This window comes from Gavialis gangeticus, unplaced genomic scaffold (assembly GCF_001723915.1).
Source record: "Gavialis gangeticus isolate Ggan-Ray unplaced genomic scaffold, GavGan_comp1, whole genome shotgun sequence".
NCBI classification, from domain to species: Eukaryota; Metazoa; Chordata; order Crocodylia; family Gavialidae; genus Gavialis; species Gavialis gangeticus.
Genome location: NW_017729018.1, coordinates 6545116 through 6556297, shown reverse-complemented (window position 1 = coordinate 6556297; position 11182 = coordinate 6545116). Strand labels below are relative to the sequence as shown.

Here is an 11182-nt window from a genome sequence, read left to right as displayed (position 1 = left end):
TCCTGGGGGTTCCAGGTTCTTGCGGGTGGGGGAAGTGGGCTGCACTGCTGCACATTTTGGGAAAATGAGAAATGCATTTTAGATTACTGCATGTGTTTTAAACCTTTGGCTTAGGTATAGGGCACTTTTATTGAAGTGTATTATACGTTGCTCTTCCCCCCGCCCCCCCCCATCCCAATGGGGATGTGTGGGAGGGAGATGAAATTTATTTTCATTCTCCCCCAACTTCTCATTGTACAGTAGCCATTGGCCATAAGCTGCAAAGCTGTGAGGCTTATTGCTGACTAGAATCAGAAGCAATTAACTTCCATTTTTTCTCTTCCTGTAATATAAAGTTTGGATTCTCATTTCTTCTTATGTTGAGAAGGGTGTTGAGCCAGTGACAATATTCCTGTGCTACAAGTGTGTATCTTTACTTGTTCTGTCACTTAATAAAGAAGAAAACTTCTGTGCTTCAGTGTCTAATGTCTATATCCCATGACTTGTAGCATGAGTATTGCTCTGGCACAACCTAAGAGGCCAAGAAACAGTCAAGATAATACAGTCATTCATTGTTTAAAAAAAAAAGGGGGTGTGTGTTGGGGGGAGAGATGTTAAGTAATGTCAGAGTATTGGATTTCCATATCTAATGTTGCTACTCCCGATAGTAAGAGAAACATCCAGGCAGAATTACACGTTCAAATTAGATAATTCAGCTATTTCTGACCAGGTTTCTCAATCTGTTAGTTTATTTTCAGTTGTGAATAACGTGGTGCATCTGTCATCTTCTAAAGAAGATTGTTCTTTCTGCTTTAAATATTAGAAACAACCTAAGTTTTAATCAGTAAGAGCTTATCTTCGTATAAGCAAGGATGTGAGTAACATATCCAAATTATAGCACCAACTGCTCCAGCTACGGGTTCTACTTCTAAATCAAAGTCTATGTGCATGTTTGTGGTAGAACAAATATAAATGGGTAAAGAGGAAGAAGAGCCAACTGGATGGATGGATTAAAAAATGTAAAACCTTCATTTCATAGTTTCATAGTTTCTAGGGTCGGAAGGGACCTGAGCAGATCATCTAGTCCGACTTTCATTCTTGTTTAACACATTTTAAGAACAGGATGGCTCTGGGTGCAGCTGACTGGCTTAGCAGGAATTGAAACATGTTATTAGACCTATTTCACCATATTTTTCATTGTAATCTTTAGCATATTGGTTTGTTTAATGGAAAGGTGGCTAACCCGTAGTATGCACTCCAACTCCACAAGTAGCGCACTCAGCCTCAACGTGTGCAGTGCAGCAGGGAAAGGGGAGGGAGCAGGGGACTTGGCTGGGGATAATCGAGCAAGGAGCAGAAAGCTGAGCAACAGATTGGGAAGGGGATTACTGGTACTCAGTGCAGGGCTCCCCTTATAGCACACCTGCCAAAAAGTTTGGCCCCCACTGGGTTTAATGATTTTTTTTTTTCCAGCAGTAAATATTTGTCCAGTTGGCTACAGATTACAAATAAGCAAACAAGTTAAGGTAGGATCCTGCTAAAGTAATGGAAGAATGCAAAATGAAGTAGTCCCAAATAACAGGATGTCACTTCTTTTCCCTCAGGCAAAGTACATCTCCCAGTGCATCGATGAGATCAAGCAGGAGCTGAAGCAGGATAACATTGCAGTGAAAGCGAATGCTGTCTGCAAACTTACATATGTAAGTGCCTTGCTGGGGCAAAATGTACCAGTACCTTTCATTTTACTCCTTTGCTAACTTCTAGCTACTGCCTGCCTGAATTATATCTTCATTTACTTAGTTTTACTAATGTTAATGATAATTTAATCATAGTATGTTCTGAAAGCACCTGAGACATCAGTTGAAATACCTGTTGAAAAATATTTATCTACTGTAGTTTCTTGCAGCCCTTAAGGTAGCTGTACCTGAAATGTTAGATAGATCTTTTTTGACTGTTTAATAGTCCTTTCTACTTTTAAATTTTTTCTGTGCAGCCATTTCAGGCAGTTTTGGAGGAGGGGATATATTTCTGGGAAAAGAATGGTTTAAAAAGCACAAAGTAGCAAGTATAGCACCTGAAACTGCTTTAATACTCTTGAACTTGCTTGATTTTAAAAGGGATTTTGCCTTGGAACTTTAGGCCTTTTTCATTTTGTGGGGATGGGAGAAGGTGAAATTAGTTATGACTTCTCATTTCTACAATACTGTGTTTTCAGGTTTCATTTCATTTCTTGGTAGTATAGGGTCTTGCATTTTGAAAGAATGATGCTTTGCCTTCTTTTCTAACAGTTACAGATGCTGGGCTATGACATCAGTTGGGCTGCTTTCAATATAATTGAAGTGATGAGTGCATCAAAGTTTACATTTAAAGTAAGTTGGCTGTGAATTGAAGACTATTAAAGCCAAACTGTTTCTGTTGCTCTGTTATGGATGTCCTGACAGCTGTATATAGATAGGATTTACCAATTAAAGTTATCCTACATTTGATTGCACGAGTCATCCAGGACCTATCAGCATTACTTTCTACCACTTATGCAGGGTCTGTTCTTGTTTTATTGCAACCAAGTGTGGGGTTTTTTTAAAGACTGCTGCTAACGTCTTCTCTGCTGTTGTATTTTCTTTTTGGTTTTGGATTGTTTTACTTGGGTGTTTGTCCTTGCTCTGTCACAGATGCTTTGTTGAAGGGGGACTGGGCATCTTAAGAAAACCATGAGAGGCCTTTAGTTTTGGTTAGAAGTTAATGCATGAGAGTCCAGAACATGGGTCCCCTGCTCCCAAAAACCCCTATCATTCTGTCTGGCATGAGGCAAGATCTAAATATAATTTGCTGCATAACTGAGTAGCTAAGGGGACCTTTCCCTAAGAATCAGTTTACTATTTGCAAATGCTCATGAATTCTGGCAGCCCTAAAATGTTCTGTCGTCATTCCACAAAAATGCAATATTTTTCTACCCCCTTGATGAGCCTTCTCTTCCTTTGTGGGGAAGGGGGGGCATCAGTCTCCTTGTCCCATTAAACTGTTGGTCCTTCTAGTGAAATTGGCACTAATTGTCATCTTAGTTTATTGTATCAGTGGCTTTAAGACTCTTTGGAAGGAGCTAAATATTGCATCCTTTTTGTACCTAGTGAAGCCACTTGTTCAAGACCAAACAAGGAGTTGGTGCAAGGGCTAAGTACTGTCTCAAGTAGGTTATTTCATTCCTTGGTAGACAAACATTCTGTTGGCATAATTACTCATCCTTTTTGTATTGGTGTATTATCAGAGCTACCACTTGATCATCTGAAAACACTGTGGAAAGCTGATGTGCATACATGACTGACTTCCCTCTGCTTTTCTTCTCTGTGTAGAGAATTGGTTACCTAGCTGCCTCTCAGTGCTTTCATGAAGGGACTGATGTAATTATGCTGACAACCAATCAGATCCGCAAGGTAAGCTGCTACTTCAGTCTGAATTTCTTTCTGTTTCTCCAAGGTATTTAAATTATCTCCACGCCTCTAAGCTAACACAGAACCTGAGTTCTTTATGAGCCTAGTCCAGTTTGATACCGCAGTCTGCGATCAAAAAACTTGACTGCTGTTCTCCAAAGATTTTGCTGCTGTTTTTGTCCAGCTATCTATGCCTTTGCTATGCTCAGCCTTTGGACTGCTGAAGGCCACAAGTTTGCAACAATCCCAATCTTGGACAATGTCACAAGATTACTGAGTAGTTGGAATATCTTAGTACAGGGAAGGAATTTGGGTGAGGACCCTGACTACAGTAAATCTGCTGTTTGGATTTGTGTTTCTTCTAGTACTATCAGATCAAATTTTTGACTGTCACTTGCGTAATTACTTGGGGGTTTTTTCAAGTGAAAAAGCAGCCATGTGCATCAGTTACTTTTTTGTACTCATCTATTCAAGTTTGTTCTGTTACCTTTCAGTTGACACAGCACTAAATTTTGTCACTCGCATTCCTTTCCTGGTTAATGCAGTTCCATGTTTCCTTATCTACCTGCTGAAAACTTAAACCAATGCTACTTTTACTTTTTAATATACTTTTAAAATGGCTGATTATTTTAAGTGATTGGGCAAATTGATCAGGTCCTAATCTACACTGCTATGTCATACAAATGGCTGAACGTGGCTTTTACTTGCTTCAGAGAATCTACAAAGTATGGTTGTATTAAATCTCTAATTTACAAACCCAGGGCTCTTGTCTTTTTATTTTATTTGAAACTATGCTCTGGTCTGGCAAATGCTTCCTTTTTAATAGTGAGACATTTAAGTTATTTGCTGTAGAAACTCTACTGTATTTTTAAATATAATCACAGCTTGCATTATCAGGCTGTTCCCTTTTTTTTTTTTTCTGGATGCTTGGGCACTAAAAGCATCTTTCTTTAGGCTCTTGCATGCTTCATTGACCTAGCAACTGTGTACTTAAGAAGGAACCATCACCTCCCACAGCACATTCAATTCAGAACAAATTCTAGAGCTTTCACTTATTCAAAAGGTGGATTTCCTATTCTCATTAGAGAGCCTAATCTTTTTTTTCCACCTGCAAAAGGGTAGTAAAATGAGATGCAAATGTCATGCTGTCCTGAAGATTTAAGTGTGTTTGACACTTCAAACCCAGACCATCATTAGACATGGAAAACTTGAACATTCAACCTGCAAGTTCATATAGCAAAACTTTATCCATGTTTATTAACACTTTCTGTTCCCTAATTACTGTAATTAAAGGTTGATCCTGCAATACTGCCTTTTCCAAGATTGTTTTGTGTTTATCACCTTTGTATGGAGTAAATTGACAGAACTATATTATTAAACAACCATCTAACAGCTTGGAAATATCTGAAAGACGATATACATTGAATTCAAACAAAATACAGAGAAAATTAGAGAGAATGTTTTCTACAGCTTAGTTGGTAGCTTGTCTTTACTGAGAAGACAAAACTGTATTTAACAAAAACTTTTGTGACTTTTATTCACAACCTTCACAGGAAGGTTAAGGCAAGATACAGTCTCGAAGAGTAGTCGAAGCCTCTTCCCCAGTGAAGTCAGTGATTAAAACCCCTGTTGTAACTTCAGTACAGTCTAGATTTCATCTCTGCTTTTTAAGATCTTGAATATTCATGAAAACTCCCATTTTTCCAGAGGCATATGCCACTTCTGAAGTGCCACAAGAGTGTGATATTTCTAAATACTTTTATTTCAATCTTCTTTGCATTGGTTGTTTATGCAGACTGTAGTCTGTTTTAAACTAGTGGCTAACTGTATTTTGATTCAAGGGAGAAGCAAGGAGGGCTTGGGTGACATTTTTGCAGTAGAGTAAATACTTGGCACAAATATCCCAGTAAAATGAAACTCCTGGTTGGTATGTGTTAAATGAATACAAGTGCCCTATTTTAGATGTTCATACCTCTTAATCTTAAATTACCTTTGAATAAATCAGAAGTTTTTGAGCCTCTCTCTCCTTTTTTAGGATCTGAGTAGCCCTAACCAGTATGATACTGGAGTTGCACTGACTGGCTTGTCCTGTTTTGTTACTCCAGATCTTGCCAGGGACTTGGCAAATGACATCATGACTCTGGTGAGTTGAGACAGAAACTAGCTCCCTATTTCTGGATTTCTTGGGGCCTAGACTGTGTTTTACACTGTTTTATAAATTTACTGTTCCCAATAGAATGTAGGACTACAATGCCTGAAACGGTCGTAATTTTCATTTTAATACTTCTGGGGTTTGAGAGCTGTACTGCTATAATTTACATAAATCTCTGGCAGTCCAAGTCCCAAATCAACAAACTAATTGTGCTCCCTGAGTTCAGTTTAAAACATTTTCAAAATGGGACTATTTCCCATGTGAATCAAGTACATGATGCAATTTTTTTAAGCATGAATTGTGCTGACATTACTATGTTGGACCTGGTAATACGGCTTTCCACATCACTTCTGTCACCTTACAATGATCAGATTAGTTTTTCAGGAGGAAAACAGTCTTGAATCTAACGGATGATGTTTCTGCTTCAGGATGTGTTCTCTGACATAAATGGGGATTTTTTTGGTACTTTTCTCCTTTTACTGTGTGTGCCCTTTGAAGTCTTGTCGGCACTTAGATGATTTAGATGGGTTTGCAGAACCAAGATGCAATTATATTCTGACCCAAACCAGTCATATAGGGTAAAGTAATACATATAAATGAATTCTGGCTTTTATACATCTTTTAAATATTATCAACATAATGGTGAAGATGTTATCCATGTATTTAATGAAAATGTCAATTTAACCAGATTTTTCTCTGGGATATTTTATTCCCCTGTTCTCAGTCATTTCACTGCGGTCACTAATTGATGCAGTGTGCTTGACTGAAAGATAGTAATTGAAGTCTTCGTATTCTACAAGGTGAATGACAGCCTAGAGGCAGACCTTCACCATACATTCAGAGTGGGGACTTTTGTTGTTGATCCTTGAATGCTGGTCTCCTGTAAACTGCATCTCCTTGATCAGCTTAAAGGGACTGCTTTCATTATTTGTTTTTAACTTGTGTGACAATACTTTGTTCTCTTTAAATGGTAAAAGCCTTAAAAGCAGCTTGCAGAAAGAGGCCCTGCAGAACCAAGTTTTGTAGGTGTTGATGTGAAAACATCAACCACAGAAGGAACATGTGGGAATATGAACATGCTAGGAGTCTGATCGCAATTGCTTCTCCAACAGATGTCTCACACGAAGCCTTATATCAGGAAGAAGGCAGTGTTAATCATGTACAAAGTGTTTTTGAAATACCCAGAGTCCCTCCGTCCTGCATTCCCTCGCCTTAAAGAGAAACTGGAGGATCCAGATCCTGGTTGGTGAATTTTGATACATTCTTTTTGTTTAAAATCGTTTAAAAGGAACATGTATGTTGTTGGTTCATGTCAGTTTATAGGAAGTAAAGGATGGTGACTGCAGAGCTGATTGTTTTTGAACCAAGCCAAAATTACTGAAACTGAAATAGTGGATTTAATCTTAATGCAGAAAAAGTATTTATACTTGCTGAGTGTTATGCTCTATCATTTATTTGCTTGGTTAATGAAAAGACTCTGAAGAATTTACATTTTTGATGTTTATTCGCTAGCACGAAATTGTAGTGATTGGGTTGCTATTTTGAGGGATAAAATATAGTTAAAAAAAATTCACATAGCTCAACAGAAATCTCTCTTTTTGTATATTTAATTCTAAATGTTGAGGCCTAAACTACCTCTTGAATTCATCCTTATTGTGTCACATATAGTGCAGCTTAAAAGCTGTGGAATGGAAAACTTGCAGTTGCTGGCCGTAAATATTAATTTTCCTATAGTCTTTCCAAAACACATAGTTAGGATGGCTCTCTTTCCTTGCTGAATTAAACTGTGGTTTGTCTATTTAAAAAGTTCCACCTTGTGTGCAAACCAGCAAATTTCAATAAAGTTGAGTTAGAAGGAGAATGAAAGCAGATTCAGTAACTTGTTTGACAAACTGTGTAAAACCCACCTTACAATGAGATGTAAGAAAGCTGCTAGTAATGTTAAAAGTAACATCCAAAGAGAGGGAAAATCTGCCATAATGCTTTATTATGAGGCTTTTCAAAAATATGTTTACTTGTGTCTTGCATTAGAAAACTGCAAAGAGTCTGAACTGAGAAACAGGCAAGTGAGATTTGAGCAACTGAGAAGGAAAGGATTTTAGTCGGACTGTTTTATAGCTAATGTTTAATTTTAAATGAATAAGAAACACTCTAGAGAAAGGAAGGCATTATTGGAGCTTTTAGGTGGGAGTACTAATGGTGCAGCATCTTTCTTGCTCCTTCCATTCCAAGAAATCCTCAGACCAGGGAAGATGGGGAATTGTGTTCCTGGTACTTCTAAAGTAGGAACCAAGCAGAAAACCAGACACCTGTCTGTCATAAACAAGTTTGTACCACTTTTTCGGCTTTAAAACATCCATACAGATCTATCTTAAAATACCAGAAGCTCAGTTCATTCCAGAGAATTAGAGTCTTTGGAAATGAGGCACAGCAGTAACCACAGCCCCATACTAGTGTAAAGCTGTTCTTGTTTGGGGGCTGAGTCTGGAAAGCAAATGGCAATCAGTTTACTGATTGGATCTCCTTCTCTCCTACTTCTGTTTCCCAGGTGTACAGTCCGCTGCAGTAAATGTTATTTGTGAGCTGGCCAGACGCAATCCCAAGAATTACCTTTCCCTCGCTCCGCTCTTTTTTAAGTTGATGACATCATCAACCAATAATTGGGTCCTCATTAAAATTATAAAATTGGCAAGTATCTTAGTTCTTCTGTGTTTTCAGGGCTGGATTCTAATTAACGGCAGTGTGGGTGTGAAAAAAAGCTATCACTTAGAGCCATAATTACATGTACATCTGAATAAAAGGATGAGAAGCAGACATTTCTATAATGGGAGGGAAGATGAGAGCCAATGGGAAACACATCTTCCTTAATGTAGATTTCTTATCAGTTACAACACAAAGTATAATAGCTCCTGTCTTACTCTGCTGAAAATGCACTGGTAACTTAATTTTCCCTTCTTGTTTTAATCTCCAAATAGTTTGGTGCTCTTACTCCATTAGAACCTAGACTGGGAAAAAAGCTGATTGAGCCACTGACCAATCTCATACATAGGTAAGTTTAAAAAAAGATATTGTTTTCTTCTCCTTAGTTCATATAGCTCAGAAGCTATTTTACTAGCACTTACAGAGCTTGTGTTTTTGCATCTGGAAGTCTTGGTTCAAATTAAAATGACACTCGAGCAGGTCTTTTTTGAAAAGTTCTAATGAAACTAAATATCTGTTTAAAATATCTTCAGGTCATTGGAAATGTAGGACTTTAGCCAACGTGTGAATGAACAAAAGGTGAATTTTAATGTTTGTAAAACTTTGTTCCTTCTTTGCCTGAAGCTGGAGGTTACTTTTGAGTGTACAGGAAAACTCTAGATTATAAAAGGCATATACACAGCATTCAGCCTTTCTTTTCACTCATGTTCCCATGGTTCATAGCTTTTTTTGGTCATATAAGTAAACTTTGTGTTTTATACTCCTAAAATCTTTATTGCAAGGCAGATGAATGTATCTTGTGCCCAGGCTGGAAAAGTTTCGTGACAGTTTTGTCAGATTTGACTTTAATGTTTTCCCCAGCTGGTGTCTAATAATAAAACATTAACAGGCTGGACAAAGGAAGCTGAGGATGTCTCGTTGTCATTAAGCTCCCATTGCAGTCCCCTCTGCTTTGGCCTATGAGAGTTCTTAAATTGGTGTCCAAAAAAGTGGCTGCTTTAGGAAAGAAGTCCTTAACTCTAGGAACCCCAGTCATAGGAAACAAATCAGTTAAGATTCACATACGCATGAGGAGCAGACTCTCCCTGTTGAGAAGAAAGATGGGTCAGGCAAGCTGTTGTGTATATGCTCAATATTTTCCATGACTGGGGACAGAGAACTGCTCAAACCATTTTATGTCCACTCAAGTCTCCAGGTCTGCTCCTGAACAGAAATATAACAGTTAACTGATTCAATAACTATGCAATTAAAGGCATACTAGTTACTAACACAGTGTTAGTTAATAACATGATGGAGATAGGACTTTGCCAGAATAATTGCACAGAGACCCAAATTTCATCCTTGCTGGGGTTGGAGGTTCTGACCTGTATCTTTTTGTATATAAAGACTGTTGAATCCTAAGCAGATTCTTCCCTCGTGAGGACAGGTGATGTTGCTGTTGTCATCTTCCCTCAGGAGTATTCCAGATTTGACTTTAGTTTCGAGCATTGTATACCAGTCCCCAAGTGATAGTTGCTGTAGTGATATTTTGCAGTGATTCATCTTTGCCAGTGTTGCTGGCTTTCTGGCTTGGCCTGGCTCTCTAGGTGGTCCTTGTACTTCTACCCAAGAGAGGAGGGCTGTCACAGTCTGTCCCTTGGGTGGACTTTGTCCCCAGGGGGTGGGTCAGTCTATGTAAACCAGGCCCTTATTCAGTCCCCAGAATCTCAGAGTTGCTTTGGAATGCATTTGCATCAAATTTGCCTTGCAGTTGCTAATTAAGCAGGTATACCTATACCATAGGCTTCAGGCGAACTGTGGGTAAACCACAGGTATGTCTGGAATATCCAGACTGGTGTGTATAAATGAGATGACTCAAATTAATTCCCAGTTGATTAACTCGAGTTTAAATTTTTCGAGTGTGGTCAGGCCCTTTCTCTTGATGGCTAATTCACTTGCTGTTACTCTCTTACATGTGGTTAATAACTTTAATCGAAAACTACTGTAGTCTTCACAGTTGATGCTGCTAGAAGAGAAGCCCAGTTTTTACTAAGTGTAGGCTAAGGAAAGAAAATGTCTGCTGTAACCCATCTTTCTCTCGAACAGCCAGCGGGCTTGCATCCAAATACCTAAAGAGGGTTCAGTTCATTGCAGCACTGGCAAATATACAAATTTAGTACTTCTCCAAGAAAAGCAACGAGATGGACAGTATGTATATCTGCACCCCTCTCCCTCTCACCTCCTCACCCTGCTCCCACACTAGTTACTCATTTAATTATTTGTGAGGACTGTAACCTAAAGTCTGGTTGGTTCCCATCTTATCAATCATGGCGTTTCCTAGTCTAGTGTCATTTAATTGAATTCATGTGCATAATTGGTTGGGTAATTGTGCTCAGAGTAGTTCTCAACAGCTCAGTGTCTTGCTGGGAGGAGGTATCAAGAGAGGCTCCTCAAAGGGCTGTCTTGGGTCTATACTACTCAAAATCTTTCTTAATGATTTGGAGTCTGGGACTGAATGTACACTTATTAAATTTGTAGGTAGCACCAACTAAGTGGACTAGGAGGTACTTCAGAAGGCAGGAGGAAAAGTCAAAGTGACCTTGATTTTAAATTAGAAAAATGAAATACATTGGTTGACATTTCAGTAAGAAAAAGTGCAAAGTACTAGGCTTAGGAGAGAACATCAAATACACAAATATGAAGTGTGGAGCGGTTTGGGTTGGCTGCAGCACTGCAGAGAAGGGGCCAGGGCATAGTTGTCTCATCCTGAATGAGTTAGCAATGTAGTATGGTTGCTTTAAAAAAAAAAAACCAAGAAGCTAATCGCAGACTTGGATATATTAACAGGAGCATTATATGCAAGTCATGGGAAGCGATTCTTCCACTCCGTTCAGCACTAGTCAAGCCTCACCCATGAGAATTTCCTAACCATGAGAGTAGTTGAACA

At 38.6% G+C, this 11182-nt stretch overlaps 1 protein-coding gene across 2 annotated transcripts in view; it reads left to right on the top strand.

The window, feature by feature from the left end:
* AP3D1 (adaptor related protein complex 3 delta 1 subunit) overlaps nucleotides 1–11182 on the top strand; it is an 89539-nt gene that overhangs the window by 31579 nt on the left and 46778 nt on the right. For both annotated transcript variants that reach the window (XR_002096631.1, XM_019513320.1), the window contains exons 2-8: nucleotides 1584–1679; nucleotides 2268–2348; nucleotides 3327–3407; nucleotides 5440–5547; nucleotides 6669–6798; nucleotides 8105–8244; nucleotides 8532–8605. Coding sequence is in view for 1 of the 2 variants with exons in the window: in XM_019513320.1 (XP_019368865.1) it covers nucleotides 1584–1679; nucleotides 2268–2348; nucleotides 3327–3407; nucleotides 5440–5547; nucleotides 6669–6798; nucleotides 8105–8244; nucleotides 8532–8605 (710 nt within the window). In the remaining variant the exon portion in view is untranslated. The remainder of the gene's footprint in view (nucleotides 1–1583; nucleotides 1680–2267; nucleotides 2349–3326; nucleotides 3408–5439; nucleotides 5548–6668; nucleotides 6799–8104; nucleotides 8245–8531; nucleotides 8606–11182) is intronic.